This window comes from Salmo salar, chromosome ssa01, assembly GCF_905237065.1.
Source record: "Salmo salar chromosome ssa01, Ssal_v3.1, whole genome shotgun sequence".
In the NCBI taxonomy this organism is placed as follows: Eukaryota; Metazoa; Chordata; class Actinopteri; order Salmoniformes; family Salmonidae; genus Salmo; species Salmo salar.
This window is the reverse complement of record NC_059442.1, coordinates 30,305,268-30,325,536: the sequence shown is the minus strand read 5'-3', so window position 1 is coordinate 30,325,536 and position 20,269 is coordinate 30,305,268. Positions and strand designations below refer to the sequence as shown.

The following is a 20,269-nucleotide window of genomic DNA, read 5'->3' as shown; positions in this document are numbered from 1 at the left end:
AAAACTGTATTGAGATCAAATGTTTCATCGATGAGAACATTTGCAGAATGTCAGCCGAAATCCATATCGTTCCATCTTCTCCCACTGCCGACCACTAGGCTTCTTCTCACCACCATATTTAGTAGTGAGTGGAAATGCCAAGCGGATGCTTCACATTTATACATCTGCTGAAATATCTGTCTCACTGTTCTATCTGTGCCTCTAGTCTTCATCAAAGCTTCTACTATCAGCAACAAGGGTGGCAGGTTTGAACTAAAGGGCACTCCAACTTTTGCTGGAGACATGGACAGAGCAGGATTCTGATGAAGAGCTACGATGATGATGACTCAGCCAAGGGACTTCTCCATTAAAGGACAATACACTGCGACAAAATTGCCTCAACCTCTCTTATTTCCTCAAGCAAACAGCGTAAACGGACTAAAAATGACATGGTTAAATGTGTTGAGATCTGTGGGTACAGTTATTATTACCAAAAATGTATCCACAAAAAGGATACTGTTTGATATCTGTGCGATCACAATCTTCACACAGGCAGTGGAAGATGTTATGAGAGTGTACAAAGTACCCTCCATTTATGTGAACAATACAGTGCATTTGGAAAGTATTCAGACCCCTTGAAATTTTCCACATTTTGTTATGTTACAGCCTTATTCTAAAATCGATTCAATTGTTTTTTTCCCCCTCATATATCTACACACAATACCCAATAATGGCAAAGCAAAACCAGGTTTTTAGAAGTCCGAATCCTTCCGGGATGCTATGTATGTGAACAATTGCCCTGGCCTAAGTTAATCAAATAGCCGACCAATCAGCCTGTTCCCAAACCTTAGTAAACTTGTTTTTTAAATTGTGTTTGACCAGACACAATGCTATTTCACAGTAAACAAATTGACAACAGAATTTCAGCATGCTTATAGGGAAGGACATTCATTATGCACGGCACAAACACAAATGACTGATTGGCTGAGAGAAATTGATGATAAAAAGATTGTGGGAGCTGTTTTGTTAGACTTCAGTGCGGCTTTTGACATGATCAATCATAGTCTGCTGCTGGAAAAACGTATGTGTTATGGCTTTACATCCCCTTGCTATATTGTGGATAAAGAGTTACCTGTCTAACAGAACATCACTACTTGTTTTTGTAAGAAGTACTGACATGCCGAATGCACCGAGCTGTCTGTTTAAACTTCTAGCAAACAGCTCGGACATCCATGCATACCCCACAATGGAAGCCTCTCCAACATAATCCAACGTAATTAATTTTGTGATTAAGATCTTGTCTCATTGCTGCAACTCCCCAACTGGCTCGGGACAGGTGAAGGTCAAGTCATGTGTCCTCCAAAACATGACCCGCCAAGACGCACTTCTTAACACCCGCTGCCTTAACCGGGAAGCCAGCTGCACCAATGTGTCGGAGGAAACACCATTCCACTGAGGACCGAAGTCAGCCTGCTGGCTCCCGGGCTGCCACAAGGAGTCGCAGGAGCGCGATGAGCCAAATATAATGTGGCATTGTTTAAAGTGAGTAGTGATACATTTATTACATCCACCTTTTAGTTATTACATCCACCTTTTAGTTATTAAAGTGGCTAGATTTGAGTCAGTGTGTTGGCAGCAGCCACTCAATGTTAGTGATGGCTGTTTAACAGTCTGATGGCCTTGAGATAGAAGCAATTTTTTAGTCTCTCGGTCCCAGCATTGATGCACCTGTACTGACATCGCCTTCTGGATGACAGCGGGATGAACAGGTTGTGGCTCGGGTGGTTGTTGTCCTTGATGATCTATTTGGCCTTCCTGTGACATCGGGTGGTGTAGGTGTCCTGGAGGGCAGGCAGTTTTCCCCCGGTGATGCGTTGTGCAGACCTCACTACCCTATGGAGAGCCTTGCGGTTGTGGACGGAGCAGTTGCCGTCCCAGGCGGTGATACAGCCCGACAGGATTCTCTCGATTGTGCATTTGTAAAAGTATGTTAGAGTTTTTGGTGACAAGCTGAATTTCTTCAGCCTCCTGAGGCTTCTCAGGAGTGGACCATTTCAGTTTGTTCGTGATGTGTTCGCCGAGGAACTTAAAACTTTCCACCTTTTCCACTACTGTCCCGTCGATGTGGATAGGAGGGGGGTGCCCTCTGCTGTTTCCTGAAGTCCACGATCATTTTCTTTGTTTTGTTGACGTTGACTGTGAGATTATTAACCTGACACCACACGCCGAGGGCCCTCACTTCCTCCCTGTAGGCCGTCTTGTTGTTGATGGTAATCAAGCCTACCACTGTAGTGTCATCTGCAAAGTTGATGATTGAGTTGGATGCGTGCATGGCCACGCAGTCGTGGGTGAACAGGGAGTACAGAAGAGGGCTGAGAACGCACCCTTGTGGAGCCCCAATGTTGAGGATCAGTGGGGTAGAGATGTTGTTTCCTACCCTCACCACCTGGGGGCAGCCCGCCAGAAAGTCCAGGACCCAGTTGCACAGGGCGGGGTCGAGACCCAGAGTCTCGAGCTTAATGACGAGTTTGGAGGGTACTATGATGTTAAATGCTGAGCTGTAATCAATGAACAGCATTCTTACATGGGTATTCCTCTTGTCCAGATGGGTTAGGGCAGTGTGATTGCGTCGTCTGTGGACCTATTGGGGCGGTAAGCAAATTGGAGTGGGTCTAGGATGTCAGGTAGGGTGGAGGTGATATGATCCTTGACTAGTCTCTCAAAGCACTTCATGATGACGGCGATAGTCGTTTAGCTCAGTTACCTTATCTTTCTTGGGAACAGGAACAATGACGGCCCTCTTGAAGCATGTGGGAACAGCAGACTGGGATAGGGATTGATTGAATATGTCCGTAAACACACCAGCCAGCTGGATTTGCGCATGCTTTGAGGACGCGGCCAGGGATGCCGTCTGGGCTGGCAGCCTTGCGAGGGTTAACACGTTTAAATGTTTTACTCACATTGGCTGCAGTGAAGGAGAGCCCGCAGGTTTTGGTAACGGGCCGTGTCAGTGGCACTGTATTGTCCTCAAAGCGAGCAAAGAAGTTGTTAAGTTTGTCTGGGAGCAAGACGTCGGTGTCCGCGATGGGGCTGGTTTTCTTTTTGTAAACCGTGATTGACTGTAGACCCTGTCACATGTCTCGTGTCTGAGCCGTTGAATTGTGACTCTACACTGACGCTTAGCTTGTTTGATTGCCTTGCGGAGGGAATAGCTACACCGTTTGTATTCGGTCATGTTTCCGGTCGCCTTGCCATGTTTAAAAGCAGTGGTTCGAGCTTTCAGTTTTGCGCGAAGGCTGCCATCAATCCACAGTTTCTGGTTGGGGAAGGTTTTAATAGTCACCGTGGGTACATCACTACTGATGCACTTGCAAACAAAGATATATTTGTTTTGTAAAGCTATCTACTGTCTCCAAGAATGCATTGCCTGTCATTTTGAGAACTTAATTGCCTATAAGTTGATCGTAGTTATAATTGTAACTATTCTATAGTTTCATGCTGATTTATAGCCCCATTAATCATCTAATAGTAATAAGCGTACACACTCCCTTACAATTCTCTGATAACTGGTTAGCTGTGGTTATGTATTTCAAAAACATTGGTTTTACTTTAATGTAGCTGTGAGCTAGGTGTTGATAGCAACTGGCTGACTCATGAAGTGCTAATGTAATGTTAGCAGGCTGGTAGGGATAAGATTAGAAAGCTAGTAGGGCTAATGTTAGCAGGCTGGTAGGGATAACGTTAGAAGGCTAGTAGGGCTAATGTTAGCAGGCTGGTAGGGATAACGTTAGAAGGCTAGTAGGGCTAATGTTAGCAGGCTGGTAGGGATAACGTTAGAAGGCTAGTAGGGCTAATGTTAGCAGGCTGGTAGGGATAACGTTAGCAGGCTAGTTGGCTAGCAATTTTACAAGCTGACTTGTATTTGCTTGTAAGTTGGCTGTAGTCAGTAGTCATGAGTGCAAACAAAGTTATTTATGTTGGAGTTTACATTATAGGGAATAGGCTGGACCTCAATATTACATCACACCACAGAAATGTTTTTTCCATCCTGATTTCGTCATTCTTCATCATTTGGATCAGTTTTATGTAATAAACTAGAAGGGGGAAAAAAAAGTAGCAATTGATGCAAATTCTTTTTTTTATTATTATAAAAACTTTTACCCCCTTTTTCAATCTTGTCTTATTGCTACAACTCCCTAACAGGCTCGGAGGTGAAGATCAAGTCATGCGTCCTCTGAAACATGACCCGCCAAACCGCGCATCTTAACACCTGCCGCTTAACCCGGAAGCCAGCCGGACCAATGTGTCGGAGGAAACACTTTTCAACTGACAACCATAGTCAGCCTGCAGGCGCCCGGCCCGCCACAAGGAGTTGCTAGAGCGCGATGAGCCAAATAAATGACCAAACCCGTATGATGCTGGGCCAATTGTGCACTGCCCTATGGGACTCCCGATCACAGCCGGTTGTGACACAGCCCGGGAATGACACCGGGTCTGTAGCACTGTGAAGCAGTGCCTTAGACCACTGCGCCACTCGGGAGGCCCTTTGATGCGTATTCTAATGAAAATCCAGATGTTACATGTGGTACATTTATGCTACCTACCCTTTAAGGCCAATGCTCCTCCACTCCCATAGAATCACATGTTAAGGACGGCTTTAGCCCCTTAGCCCTGGTCGAAGGCCAGGAAAACCTCAAGCGAAGCTTTTGGAGTTGTATTTTAAAGATGGCCTCACCTTGGGCGGACTGACTGGTTCCCCTTTGCAACAGTCATTTGCTCCATTTGAAACTCTTTCTATAAGCAGCAGGCAGTACATGGACTCATTCAGTACTAGTGGAACGCCAGATTCAGTGAGTCTCTTGCAATGTGATGTTCAGACAGCTCAGGCGATAAACAGACTTACTTCACTTTAATAAAGGCACTTTTCAAAGCATTCTACAGTGGTTTAGTGGTCATCTATAACAGCAGATACAGTACACATACGAAGGGGCATAATAAAATGATTACTATATTACCATACAACAACCATGCTTACCTGCAAGTGCTGCTCTTTTGCATAACCTCAGCCCTATGGAACCCAGAGAGCTTGCAGAATCCGTCATTACTGTAGACTACAGGCCACTCCACGATCTGGGCGTTCCCCAGGAGGAAGCTGGTCTCTGTGAGGAAAGGTCGAAGTAAAAAGGTGTGTGGTGAGGGGGAGGGCTTTGGTGTAAAATGTCTGCAAACACTCAGATGGTCTGTCACAACCCATTGGCGATGCGTGATGAGAGTGAGCCCACACAATGAAGCCTAACACAGTCATGACGTGTCCATCAAATGTCTCGTTCTTTTGTGGTCCATATAATTATGACACTACACGCAATAGCTTGTTCTATGTCCACAACAACAACCATAAGTTAATCAGAGAGGGAGAGTTTACAGCACATATGCCTTAACTCTGCTGCCAAGTCCACACCAGCCTCTGCATTAGGGATTCTATGCCTCCGCTGCTGCAGTTTTACTGGCTTTTCGCTGATAGACAAGAGAGTGATTCATTTCTCAGGTTGTTGATAGCACAATATGGATCATCACATTTCTGTATGCAGAAACTTGGAGAGAAATAACAATTTATAGACAGAACTACGCATGCAAGGACTGATCATCCATGATTTCATAATTATAGTTTTAACCATGTTTTGAGGCTACATTTACTTTGTAAATGTTTGTTTACATATAATTTGTTTAGAAACATTGAAGTAAACAAGCTTATATTTTGGGTTCTGATGGGGTACAACAGTTGAACTAAGCTCATGCGGCATTTATAAGTTATATTCTTCAAGAATCAATGGGTACATATCATTAATTTATAAATTCAAAAATGTATGTAGAAATTGCAGATTGCCCCTTTAAGTAATGACATAAATGTTTTACTGCATCCTGCATGCTGATTCTTTTTACTGCAAATGTATAAAGCCTATAGCCTAACACTTTGCCAAGAAGTGATATACACACACTACAAACAGACAAATAAATATAAGAGAGTAGTCTAAAGATTTCTAAATGGATTGCAAATTAAGCTATTGCTATCTATTTTTGATATAGCCTACAAATTAACTTACAAATAATCACTAAAAGAATATACATAATATCTGAAATTAAATATATTTTATATTGACCTTAATGAAATATAATTTCCGTGCAACATCACTGGCAGTATATCCAATTCAGCAGCCCATGCACTACCATGATGAACACCAAACCGCCTTGGCATGACGCCATCGAATAAACTTTGTAAACAAACTACCAGATAATTTTAACAATAAAGACAAGTCATATAAAAAACTATGATTAGACTATGAATAAACTATAATTATATTTTGAACAAAAAAAGGAAGACAATCATCCAAACTATTTAAAGCTGTCTGTTATGGAAACCCACGAACAGGTACATTGCTTACCACTTGAGCGCCGGACAATGTTTTCCAAAAAAGTATTCTGCGGTGCCACAAGCCCTCTCTTTCCCCCGGGCATCCTGGGGCCAGGCGGTGGTTGTGAGGGTGGTGGGCGGTTTTGATGCTGCTTATCGGAGGACGGCAGTGTGGGTGGGTATTAGCCGGTGGGATGGAGAAGCTCATTGTAACACTGCGCTTCAGCTGCTGAGAGCGCACTGTGGCACAGACGCGCGCCTCCGAAGCGCTGCATTCTGCAGGCTCCCGGGGTGTGATAACGCATGCGTATCACCACACACAACACGCTCCTTAATACAGGCGTCGGGGGATCTCTGCGGTGTACATCTAGGTTTCCCAGTATGCAGGGGGAAACGGTTTACACACTTGCTTTTTGGCGAACTATTTTCACTGACGCACTGACACTTTTTCAAACAATTACCGCAACATATCCACAAAACAATGTGCCTCCACGTCGAGAACGTTAAGTCAGGAAGAAATTCTTATTTACAATGACAGCCTACCCCGGCCAACGCTTGGTCAATTGTGCGCAGCCCTTTGGGGCTCCCAATCACGGCCGGTTGATGCCTCTAGCACTGAGATGCAGTGCCTTAGACCGCTGCGCCACTCGGGAGCCCAGACAATACAGTGTAAACAACTTAATAGATTTTATGAAGATGATCTAAGAGACATTGGATTGTGTTGACTGAGCAGACTGCTTTTAAACGGTGAGTCATCTCCAGTGAATGCAGAAAACACATTAGAAGTCTTCTATCTACTGAGTCCCCAATTGGTACTTGGTAATAGGACCCAGGGGAACTGAGTCCCCCACCAAGAAACACATAACTGCAACAGGTGTTGCATAAGGGACTTGCACTGTATGGACTGTCACTTGTGACTGTCAGTGTGACAGTGTTTGTTTCTGTTTTTCATGCCATGACGCAGGTTGGTCTTTCAATATGGCTCAGGCTGTATATACAATACATACAGGGCAAACTAAACAAAGGTTTATGCCAATTTTTTTATTCTATTATAGGCTATAAAGGTTATATACATCTTCATAGAAATACCCTGTCTGTTCAACAGCAGACGCCTGAATATCTTCAATCTGTCAAACAGACTGTCAGAAGCAGAAGCACTTCAGAAGAGATATCCAAATAAATGTGTGAGAAAGCGGGTGGGGGTGGGAGTGTGTGCACCGCCAAGTGTTCCCACAGGACGTCTCTAATTGGCCCAATTGCATCATAGAGTATCAGACATATGTGACAGTGCAGGTTGGACAGCTGCCTTCCTGAGTTGTAATACTAACAGACCTAGGATCCTGTTCACAGGCAGGCAGTCGTACAGGAATGGATCATCTCCTCAACCCTATTACTCAGAAATGAAATGTGTGCCACCACCATGCAGCTGAACATGCTGCATAGACAGCTCTCAGTCAATTCTGAGTGGCTCTGGGACATTGACATGCGATTGAGCTGGAGAGGAGCCCAAATGTCACTGTAGGATATAAGCAAGACAGTAAGAACCTGTCAGGAGAAACAAGGACAATCCAGATAAAAATCCACTTCTTACCGAATATGCACTATTTATTCAACTCTACCTCTTGACTCAGATGTAACACTTTTTTAATAAAAGTTTCTTACAGTGAACTGAATTGAAAAAGCTGGGGAGAGTGCAGAGACACATGTGTCGGGCACTTGGACATCTCTGCAGGGACTTGACTACTGTAATCACACTAATTACCATGCCTCACTAACCACCAATTACACCCAATCAGCATTCAACAGGACTCTCATTGTTCAGTGGGAAGTCCAAAAAATCTTTGAAAGTCCACTCACACAACAACAAGGCATACATCAGTGTACTGTATGTGCCTGACAAATTTATTTCTGGACTTAACATCATTGTCCTCACCAGGAGGAAGCTGCACACAAAACAAAGTTATCCGACCACAGTCAGGAAGATATGAATTATGTGAGAAACATTGTTCTAGAAATCCCTTCCAGGTGTGAGAGATTCAAGATTCCCTCGATTGTATTATACAAGCTGTAAATGTCACAAACAAATGAAAACAAAAAGCAGATGACATTGATGCCTCGTTTGGGGACTGGGAAAAAATATCAAACTTCTCCCCTAGTCAATGCAGCACATCTGGTGAAATCTGTCTCCATTCTTCCTCATTGATCTGAGAATGAATTAAGATGTTCCATGGTCCCCTCGTTGGTCCTTTCTGGGCTAAAAGGAGGATTGGATATCAGGCCCCTTCTGCTTCATTCTACTGGAGTGCCAGCAGCTCCATCAAAGCTAAAATAGACCATGAAAAACAATTCAACTGAGAAGTCAATGCCCACGTCCCAAGATGCAACGGTTTCCCTGAACACTTCAAAAAGTAGGTGTAGTAAATTGATCAGAAAGACAAACTGTAACTTGGCTATTCTTTCTGTAGTATTTCCATTTATGCCCCCAAGGAGTCTGAATGGGACTAAATTGCTGCATTAGTCAGTAAGAGATGTGCTCCAAACACAATGTGTACAGATGACCCATGTCTCTGCTTCCTCGCTGTAAAGTGTGTGTGCCAGATACCGCAGCTCGTCGCTCCTTGTATAACATCATAGTCCATGGCATTTCAAATGTGTTTCCTTCAGCTGCAATTGCAAACATCACTACTTTGATAGAACTACAAATGAGAATGTTCAGATTGAGCCGCAAGCCGTCACTGGACGTGCTACTTGAGAGCAACCTGCCAAATATCACGTCTTCTCATTAGTACTAATTACACTGCTACTAGTCTGTGGGTCTGTATTAAAGACTTACTTGCTTCCCTGTGCCAGCCAGAATACAATACATAATTGATTAATTGGAGTTGGAGTCATGATGTAGCAGCTTTAATTGAGTCAAACTCCACCCCACAACATAGAGACGTTCTCTGGGGATCATGTCTACAGCTGCTAGGGGACTAGACTCTGAAGACTGTCAGTGAAACAGCAGCATAAGCATATGCCAGTAGTCACGATGAGCACAAGTTTGATCTAGAAGATGCAATACGAATCACACCTTTCGTCACATACTGTGTAGCCTACAGTCTTCAAAGGAAAGATCTCATCACCACAAAATGAAAACAGAGCTTTATGGGGCAGGGTGGGAGGTGTTTTGTGGTGCGTTTTCCTTCAACCACTGGTGGTGAGTTAAGTGATTAAGTGAGAAATTACCGGGACCTTCCTTTTCCCTAGGAAAAACAATTGAAAAACTGGCTCCTTTGTTAGTAAGGTAAATTGGGTGGGGGGGGACGGGGGGACATTTAGCATATTCTGACAGGCTGTACCTCCGCACTGTGCATTTAGTGTTGAAATATTTATTTTGAGGAACCAATCAGATGTAAAAGCACTGTGCATTTAGTGTTGAAATATTTATTTTGAGGAACCAATCAGATGTAAAAGCACTGTGCATTTAGTGTTGAAATATTTATTTTGAGGAACCAATCAGATGTAAAAGCAGATGTTTAAAGAAGCCACAGTAGCACTGTGACTTCCACTGGCCTGGTTAGGTCCTACAACTTCACAGCATTCCTTTCAGAGCTATGTACATGCATCAATTATACAGTTACCACCTTGCAAATACTAGAATAACATTTACTACATGTAAATTATGACCTACTTAACACAAGTAAATAATTCCCCTCGCCTCTACTAAGCAGACAGTATCCAATACCCACCTCTACATGTTTAACATCAGTTCAATCGATGACAGGCTAACTGAATGAACAACAAAGACAAAATGAAAGTATGAACGTTTATTAAAATAGTTTGGGGAGGGACCTTGTCTCTAAGGGATGATGATCCTCGGAGCCAGACACTATGATTCCAGTATAAATCTGCCAGGAACATAAAATATGCATCTTTGAAAATAGTGCAGATAGACATCTCTTTACTGGGGGGTATTGCAGTTGAGTTAGGCCACAATGTTCTAGACTCAGCCAAACCCAACAGTGACTGTAGACAAAAGCAGCTCTTGTTTTTCTTAACATGGTTTTGTCATGGTAACAGGGCGACTTCTATAAACACTATGATGAGTAGTTTTACAGCACATCGTGGCCCTTCCTGCACAAGCAGTAGTTTGTTGGGTTTCCCTACACTACTTACCTCATAGATAAGCAGTAGGAAGGTGTGGCGTGCGGAGGTCCTCTGTGTTGTTTCTGGTACCCAAGTGGGTGGTGATTGCGCATCATGCATTGTTTTTCTTTAGCAAAGCTAAAATCTGAATCTCCTGTATGAAGATGAGTTTAAAACACCAAATATTATGAAACAAAGCCTGGACACAGACGGTAAGGGTTTGCTATGTTGCATTATCTGAGCACCTACACAATGGTTTGAAACACAAATAAACCAACAGGTTTGTTACTTTCAAACCTTTACAAAAACAGATTTTATTTCCCAGACATGATATCCATGCTTCTACATCTGCATTGCTTGCTGTTTGGGGTTTTAGGCTGGGTTTCTGTATAAGCACTTTGTGGCATCTGCTGATTTTAAAATTGCTTTATAAATACATTTGATTGATATACTGCCCAGTGTGAAATCAATGGCATTAGATTCCCATAATACCTCTACAGTGAATATTAATGTGGATTTAAATCTGACTTATGTTCCTTCTACATGCATTACAGCAGAAGACAGAGATTAGCTGAGAAGTGAGAACAATAAGGGGTGAATGGGATTATAATAGGCTACATACATTACTCATGGAGATCCTATAGTATGATATAGGTACACTGGACCAGTAATGCTTAAGCAAAGAGAGGGAGGGCTGAGTGACGGCTTGACAGAAACACAGAAAGCTCAAACAGAACATCAGAAAAAGGTTAGATCTTACTTACACCTGAATACCTTGTTGTTTATAGGCAGAAATGTCCTCCTCCTTGTCTAGGAAGGGAGTGAATCCATGGAAATATCTCTCAGGGAAAACCCTCAACCTATCTATCTGTGTCTGAGCTCCATCTAGCTCTCTCTGCCACTTGGGCTGAACGGGCTCTGAGTGACACCTGACATACCTGAGTCTGTGTAAAGTAGGGACTCCCCCTCCTGGTGAAGACACACAACCGCAGGTCTGTGCTGATGTTGCCTGATTTCAACTCATCTATAGTTGTAGGAAACAAAGGCAGAGTTCCAAAAGTCAACAATGAGATAAAATCACCAGTTAAACCTCAAGAAGGGATGTTTGAAGTAAACAATATAACGCTTTTAGTCTACTCTGTTTTTATTCATTTATGAAGGTGTTGCCCTACAGCCTGCAGGAGAGGGCATTGATGCATGCATCTGATGAGCAAGACAGAGTAATAATGAGCTGGGTGTGTAGAAAGAGGGGGCAAATCAGTAATCTGAATTATCAGCACTATAATTAATTATGACAATGCCCTCAGTGTGTCACAGGCTCACCCCAGTTCAGGCCAAGTGTGCACTCAAGGGTTGAGAAGTGGAAACGACTTCCAGTAATTGCTTTGACAAAATAAGAAAAAGGTGGCCGTCTTTAAAGGCCCAGTGCAGTCAGAACGTGATTTTACTGTGTTATATATATATATATATATAAATAAATAAGTGTTTTATGTTTCCACACTGAGGTTGGAAAAATTCTGTGAAATTGTGAAAATGATAATGCCCTTTTAGTGTAAGAGCTGTTTGAAAAGACCACCTGAAATTGCAGCCTGTTTTGGAGGGATGGAGTTTTGGACCGCCTGGTGACATCACCAGGCAATAAATTAGTTAATAGACCAATAAGAGAGTTCCAAACCTCTGCCAATAAAAGCCTCCCCACTCTGACTACTCCCAGACAGTCCAAGCTAAATCCTTGCTTGAGGAATTGGTCTTTGTAAGAATCCATTTTTGACCATTTTAATTGAAAACAATCACAGTAAGGGACTTATCACCCAGAAATGATTTGATATTGAAATAAGAATCGCTGCATTGGACAGTCAAGAACCCCCCCCCCCCCATGTCCGGATGTGTGCCCGTTGGGTGATGGTAATGAGATAAAGCGTTTTCACCCTTCCTTTCCTAATTGGCCTGCTACTGTTTCCCAGGGCATTACCTTGTGCCCAAACATGGGAGCGGGGCTTTGACAATGCACTGTCCCTGGTTATTAAGACAAAACAGTCCTCTCCGTCTACAGCTGCCAAATCCTACTAGAATCCATCTAATTCCAGGCAGATTAAGCCAAGAGAATCCAGTTCCCATGTTGAACATTGTTAAGAACACAGTCAAAATGACAGGGAGTAGAAAAACAAGAGCCACACTTAGAGCAGATCACAATCACAGCGTCAGCAGCGCCGCTTGGCCCTTTCAAACAGTCAGAACTAGGGACTAAGACTTTAAAAAAAAGTGTACTCTGAGCTCTGCCTCGATAGCAGTGGAAAAGATAAACACTGCTAGACACACAGTAGAAATACCCCCCAAAAAAGTAGAATCTAACCAAAATAAAGCTAAACCAATCAGACTGCCTAAAAAAACTCCCCAGAAAAATTGCCATTGACAATAATGGTTGCTCCTATGTAAAAAATAATTTGTTATTCTCATTTTCATACAGAACACTGGACCGATCATCTCTTACCTGTAGATGAAAACACCACACATGCATTTTCCTTGGGGATGATCTTGGCAGAAAATCTAAAAAGTAAAGCTCCATTGTCCTTGTAAAACTTTGCCTACCAGCTATCTACAACAAAACATTCAGTGGTTACCCAAGGACAATACACTAGTGAGTAGTCTGAGTGTGATGGTGTGTGTGTGCCAGGTCAACATTACACCCACCTTCCACACTCGAAAGGGTCTCACACAGGTCAGATCACATTACACTTTAAATGACAAATTAAATACAGACCTAGTTAAGTGTTTTGATAACTTTGGTGCAGAAATCTACATTATTCACTGATATTGTAACAGGGCTGAATAAAAGCTCACAAATGACATATCAGATACAATCAACTACATAGTGACTCAATGGCTGCTATGGGGTCCATCAGATGTGAAGTCTTGCTGCCCTCCTGTGGCACTCCAAGATAGATTTACATTTGTGGTCAAGTAAAAAGATCTTCACTTGAAAATGGAAAAACAAAATTCATTATGTTCTGCTAATTGTTGTTGAACAAGTCAATTAAACACAAACAATAAGTAAACTCTTCTAATCGATCATTCGTCATATCAAAGGATATTGAGACGCTCGTCGTTGACTGCAGGCCGCTTTACAGCTTGACTATCCAAGCGACAATAACAAGCAGAATCAATTAGTCATGAAATGCACAACACCATTTCAGAGTAGCTTAGCAACAATCAAAAACACAAGACTCCTTCATTCATCCTTTCACCTCTCCATCAAACACAGGCACAAAACAAACAGCAGTCTATGGTCTGAAAATAAGGCAATCCAGCATCTGGGCTTTATCACAAAACAGGTTTAATTTAATATCTCTTTATTTTTTAAAATAATTAAACATTTGTATTTCTCCAACCCTTTTTTTTCTTCTTCATTTTAATCATATATCTTGGCCATCCTAAAGCACACATTAATTCTGTCAACAATGCTGAACTTACTGTAAATTTGAACAGGATATCAACTGCTCCATGCCTTTCCTCTCTCTGCCCTGCCCTCACTCACTCACTCCACAACTAAAAAAAGATCTGATGGTCAAAGAAACTTAATCAAAAAATCCAAAATGAGAGCTAAAAACCAAGAAGGAAACAAAAAGAGAAAAAAGAAAGAGGGGAATACACTATCATAAATACCAGTAATTCTTACCTCTTTTAATACCTCTTATATACTGGATACTCCGACTGTTCCTAAGCAAAAATATATGCTAAATTACTACAAGATACAAGATATCAGTGTACTGCATATAATAACAATATACAATTTTGTAATACTGTGAAGATCACACCCGGGACGGATGCTCCTTTTCACAATAGGAGAGTTTGGCGCTTCTCTACAGCTCGCAATCGTTTTACATTTCTCGTATTTGCTGTGTGGCTGGAGGGTACCAGTGCCAGACTGATACCAGGCTGCCTGGTACTGCAGCGTCAAAGTCCACAAACCCAAAGAGAGACAACTGAACTGACAGAAACCAATCAATCATTGGGGAGCCAGATGCACACAGATAAGTGAACAGAAACAAAATGTGGAAGTGGGGAGAAAATGGTGCGAGAGGGTGGATGTAAGTGTGTGTATGAAGACCTTCCCTTTACCGTTTTGTTTTTACTCCCTGTACATACAGGCCCTTAACATGTTTGCCTCTTGGAGGAAGGGTCGAGAAAGACGAGGGGTTCAATTCATTTCCTCATGGCTAATGGGTCCATAATACTAGCTTAGCTTGAGCATGGAGAGAGGCAGGTCAGGAGGGGTCAGAGGCTGGTCCTTACGGAGGGAAGGGGTGTCCTCTTGGTCAGGGCGGAGCCTCCCAAGTATCTCACTCAGTCAGGACGTCCCACACAGGGAGAGAGGTACAGAAGCACCACAGGAGACAGAGTGAAAGAGAGAAAGAGCATGGGTTTATAGAGATGGAAAATGGGTTTGTATTCAGGGAAAGTGGGGTTCTCAAAGGGCAAGGTTAAAACAATCTTTTCTTTCGCTGTAGATTTTTTTCCAAGAAGAGTTCATTTCAAGTCCTACTGTCCAATGTCTTTTTTCCCCACACAAGTTCTTTTTCTCGTTTTTTTCTTCCTTTTTTTGAATAATTTTTTTTCGCAGTAATATCAGTTTAAGGGAAAAAGAAAAAGTTATTTACAGTGATGTTGAAATAATGAAACAGACGTGTGAATCTACCGCCGTAAAGTAAGTCGCACAATACAGAAAAGGAGAAAAAAAAAAAAACAGTTGCTCCATGTCGTTCCAGAGGGCGCGCTCCGGTGGACATGGATGGGAGGGGAGTGTGGCGCTTCGTTAAGTGGGAATGATCCCGTCGCTCCTAAGGCCCCTCTTCAGCTCCAGGTCCCCCAGCTTCTTCCAAAGCTCCTCCCTCTCCTTCTCTTTCTTCTTCTCACTGCAGACAGTACAGATCACACAGGGGGGAGGAGGGACTAGCTGCAGATTACTGAGAGATTACTACTGGGTTTACCACCGCAACAACTCTTGGCCAAGTACCACCCAATCAAAATGTCTTATGCTGCCAGAGTAAGAATCACAATATTACACACACACAGTATATGAGAGAAAGTGAGATTCTGTATATAAAAAACTAAATGTTTGGTATGAACCCGTGTAGGGAGCATTGCCTAAACGAGTGAGTGGGTGTTTAAAAAACTACAACAGTGCTCTGACCACACCACATACGATCCTTTAGTGATGCTGCATATCTTACCGCTGGCGGTCTGACTTGTAAGTAGCTGTGAGTTCATCAAACAAGGTACTGTTCATCTCCATGAAGGCTTTTAGTACATTGTACACCAACGCCACAATAGCCCTGCAAGAAAAATGTAAAACATGTAAAAACACAGCCAACAAGAACTCTTTAACACTTTATTTTTCCTATAATGAGCCAAGAGTCTATACAAATACAATAGAATATACAACCAAATACAAGAAGATAAATCAAGTTTTCTGATTGGATAAATCTATGTGTGAGGGGTGTGCTGAGGTGGACTCACGGGTTCCAGTGCTCTTTGGAGATCCTGTAGAGGCTGGCGAACATGATGGGCAGGATGATGCTGGAGTTCTCCTCGATCAGACTCATGATGTACTCGTTGTTCCAGTAGTACAGGGCCCTCTCCGCCACCTGCCAGGGACAGAAACAAACAGAGATTGAATACAAACAGCCATTGAAAGTTGGTTGCAATTTCAGTTTAATCCACCAGAAAAGACAGAACAAATAATACAAACAAATATTGTGGTTCAACTGAAATATACTAAATGATAAACATTATAAAAATAAATACATATATTTTTAAAGTATAATCTTTGTAAATGTTCTCATGAATACGACTGGTGGAGTTGTCACATACGTAGCTAAAGACCTAAATTGGTTAAAGAAAATTGTGATAAATAAAAAAGTATAGCAGTTACCAAAAAATGTACCTGTGCATTATAGATTGAAAAATAGTTGAAGAGATTTTCGATGTACCATTTCCATGGCACATGGTTTATGAACTGATATGCAAAACAACGCTGGATTCAACATTGGAATTTTTCCATTTAAATTATACCAAATTCTTGCAACCAATAGAATGTTATGAGAACTTGCATTTGGAAAGTATTCAAAACCCTTCACTTTTTCCACATATTGTTAGGTTAGTCTTATTCGAAAATGTATGAAAAAAAATTCATCAATTCAGACACAATACCGCATAATGACAATGCAAAAACAGTTTTTTTGAAATATTTGTACATTAATATTTTTTTTTTAAACAAATAATTTATTTATGTAAGTATTCAGACCCTTTTCTATAAGACTCGAAATTGAGCTCAGGTGCATCCTGTTTCTATCAATCATCCTTGAGATGTTTCTACAACTTGATTGTAGTTCAACTGTGGTCAATTCAAATTGATTGGACATGATTTGGAAAGGCACACACGTCTATATGAGGTCACACAGTTGACAGTGCATGTCAGAGCAAAAACCAAGCCATGAGGCCAAAGGAATTGTCCGTAGAGCTCCGAGACAGGATTGTGTCAGGGCACAGATCTGGGGAAGGATAACAAAACATTTCTGCAGCATTGAAGGTCCCCAAGAACACTATGGCCTCCATCATTCTTAAATGGAAGAAGTTTGGAACCAACAAGACTCTTCCTAAAGCTGGCCGCCCAGCCAAACTGAGCAATCGGGGGAGAAGGGCCTTGGTCAGAGGTGACCAAGAACCCAATGGTCACTGACAGAGCTCTAGAGCACCTCTGTAGGGATGGGAGAATATTCCAGAAGGACAACCATCTCTGCAGCACTCCACCAATCAGGCCCTTATGTTAGAGTGGTCAGACAGAAGCCCCTCAGTAAAAGGCACAGGACCAACCCTCTTGGAGTTTGCCAAAAGTCACCTAAAGGACTCTCAGACCATAAGAAACAAGACTCTGTGGTCTGAAAGCCAAGCGTCACGTCTGGAGGAAACCTGGCACCATTCCTAAGGTGAAGGATAATGGTGGTAGCATCATGCTGTGGGGATATTTTTCAGCGGCAGGGATTGGGAGACTAGACAGGATCGAGGGAAAGATGAACGGTGCAAAGTATAGAGATCCTTGATGAAAACCTGCTCAGGACCTCAGACTGGGTCGAAGGTTTGCCTTCCAACAGGACAACAACCCTAAGCACACAGCCAAGACAACGCAGGAGTGGCTTCGGGACACGTCCTTGAGTGGCCCAGCCAGAGCCCGGACTTGAACCCGATCGAACATCTCTGGAGAGACCTGAAAATAGCTGTGCAGCAAGGCTCCCCATCCAACCTGACAGAGCTTGAGAGGATCTGCTGAAAAGAATGGGAAAAACTCCAAATACAGGTGTGTCAAACTTGTAGCATCATACCCTAGAAGACTCGAGACTGTAATCGCAGCCAAAGGGGCTTCAACAAAGTACTGAGTAAAGGGTCTGAATACTTATGTAAATGTGATAGCAGTTTTTTATTTTTAAAGAATTTGCAACAAAAAAAAATTCTAAACGTGTTTTTGCTTTGTCATTATGAGGTATTGTGTGTAGATTGAGGTGGAAAAAACGACTTAATACATTTTAGAATAAGTCTAACGTAACAAAATGTGGAAAAGGGAAGGGGTCTGAATATTTCCCAATGCACTGTATATGGGGGATACAACCATCCCAGCTCTGCAGATTTTGCTGCGAAGAGACGCGATCATTAGATCATTTGTTTTGGTACTGCCTATATGTAGCTTGTTTTTGGTCACAGGTCCAGGAATGGCTGAAGAATTGCAACATGTACCTTGAGCAAACTCTGCAGATAGCACTACTAATGCTGTAGACATTTTTCGGTACCCTTCCCCAGATCTGTGCCTCGACACAATTCTGTCTCGGAGCTCTACGAACAATTCCTTTGACCTCATGACTTGGTTTTTGCTCTGACATGCACTGTCAAGTGTAGGACCTTATATAGACAGGTCTTTCCAAATCATGTCCAATCAATTGAATTTACCACAGGTGGACTCCAATCAAGTTGTAGAAACATCTCAAGGATGATCAATGGAAACACGATGCACCTGAGCTAAATTTTTAGTCTCATAGCAAAGGGTATGAATACTTAGTCAGGTCCATAAGTATTTGGACAGTGACACAATTTGCATCATTTTGGCTCTGTACGCCACCACAATGGATTTGAAAGGAAACAATCAAGATGTGCTTTAAGTGTAGAGTTTAATCTTTAATTTAAGGGTTTTGTCAAAATTATTGTATGAACCGTGTAGAAATGAAAACCATTTGTATACATAGCCCCCCAATTTTAGAGGTTCAAAAGTAATTGGACAAACTAACATATTCATAAATAAAAATTGTGAGTTTTAATACTTGGTTGCAAATCCTTTGCAGTCAATGACTGCTTGAAGTCTGGAACCCATAGACATCACCAGATGCTGGGTTTCTTCCCGGGTGATGCTCTGCCAGGCCTTTACTGCAGCTGTCTTCAGTTCCTGCTTGTTCTTGGGGCATTTTGCCTTCAGCAAGTGAAATGCATGCTCAATTGGATTCAGGTCAAGTGACTGACTTGGCCACTGACTTGGCCATTGCAGAACATTCCACACCTTTGCCTTAAAAAAAGTATTGGGTTGCTTTCGCAGTACGCGTCGGGTCATTGTTCATCTGCACTGTGAAGCGCCGTACAATGAGTTTTGAAGCATTTGGCTGAATCTGAGCAGATAATATAGCTATAAAAACACTTCAGAATTCATCCTCCTGCTTTTGTCAGCAGTCACATCATCAATAAATACAAGGGAACCAGTTCCATTGGCAGCCATACATTCCCACTCTTCACAGATGAGGTGGTATGCGTCGGATCATGAGCAATTAATTACCTTCTCCATACTCTTCTGTCCATAGGATGTTGTTCCAGAACTGTACAGGCTTTTCTAGATGTTATTTGGAAACTAATCTGGTCTTCCTGTTTTTGAGGCATACCAATGGTTTACATCTGGCCAACTGTTGTGAAGGGGTTTTTCTTCACCAGGGAAAGAATACTGTCATCCATCACAGTTGTTTCCGTGGTCTTCTGGGCCTTTTGGTGTTCCTGAGCTCACCAGTGCGTTCTTTCTCTTTAAGAATATACCAAATTGTTGATTTGGCCACACCTAATGTTTTTGCTCTCTCTGGTGGGTTTGTTTGGATTTTTCAGCCTAATGATGGCTTGCTTCTCTGGCAGTGACAGATCTTTGGACTTCATATTGAGGGTTAACAGCAACAGATTCCAATTGCAAATGCTGCACTTGAAATCAACTCTAGACCTTTTATCTGCTTACTTGTAAATTAACTAATGAGGGAATAACACACCCCTGGCCATGGAACAGCTGAGCAGCCAATTGTCCAATTACTTTTGGTACCTTAAAAAGGGGGGGGACCATAAACAAAAAATACAAAATCCTACACCGTTCACCCAATTTGGATGCAAATACCCTCAAATTAAAGCTGTAAGTCTGCACTTCCAGCTCATATTCATTATTTTATTTCAACTCCAATATGCTGTGGTAGACAGCGAAATATATTTATGGACCTTACTGTATGTAAAATAAAGTAAAAAAAAGATTTATGCATTTGCAAAAATATCTAAAAACCTGTTTTATGGGGTATTGTGTGTAGATTGATAGGGAAAAACTCCTCCCAGAGTCGCCTCTTCACTGTTGACTTTGAGACTGGTGTTTTGCGGGTACTATTTAATGAAGCTGCCAGTTGAGGACTTGTGAAG

The 20,269-nt window shown here is 42.2% G+C and overlaps 2 protein-coding genes across 4 annotated transcripts in view; both read right to left on the bottom strand.

Annotated features, from left to right (window-relative positions):
• kcnh5b (potassium voltage-gated channel, subfamily H (eag-related), member 5b) overlaps positions 1–6,616 on the bottom strand; it is a 97,038-nt gene extending 90,422 nt beyond the window's left edge. For both annotated transcript variants that reach the window (XM_014190142.2, XM_014190154.2), the window contains exons 1-2: positions 6,420–6,616; positions 5,015–5,138 (exon numbers count right to left, since the gene is read on the bottom strand). In XM_014190142.2, the coding sequence (XP_014045617.1) occupies positions 5,015–5,138; positions 6,420–6,492 (197 nt within the window). In that variant the 5' untranslated portion in view covers positions 6,493–6,616. The remainder of the gene's footprint in view (positions 1–5,014; positions 5,139–6,419) is intronic.
• A 7,217-nt stretch (positions 6,617–13,833) lies between these two features.
• Positions 13,834–20,269, bottom strand: part of ppp2r5eb (protein phosphatase 2, regulatory subunit B', epsilon isoform b) — a 38,854-nt gene continuing 32,418 nt past the window's right edge. For both annotated transcript variants that reach the window (XM_014190090.2, XM_014190102.2), the window contains 3 exons: positions 16,034–16,161; positions 15,748–15,849; positions 13,834–15,429 (listed from right to left, as the gene is read on the bottom strand). In XM_014190090.2, the coding sequence (XP_014045565.1) occupies positions 15,330–15,429; positions 15,748–15,849; positions 16,034–16,161 (330 nt within the window). In that variant the 3' untranslated portion in view covers positions 13,834–15,329. The remainder of the gene's footprint in view (positions 15,430–15,747; positions 15,850–16,033; positions 16,162–20,269) is intronic.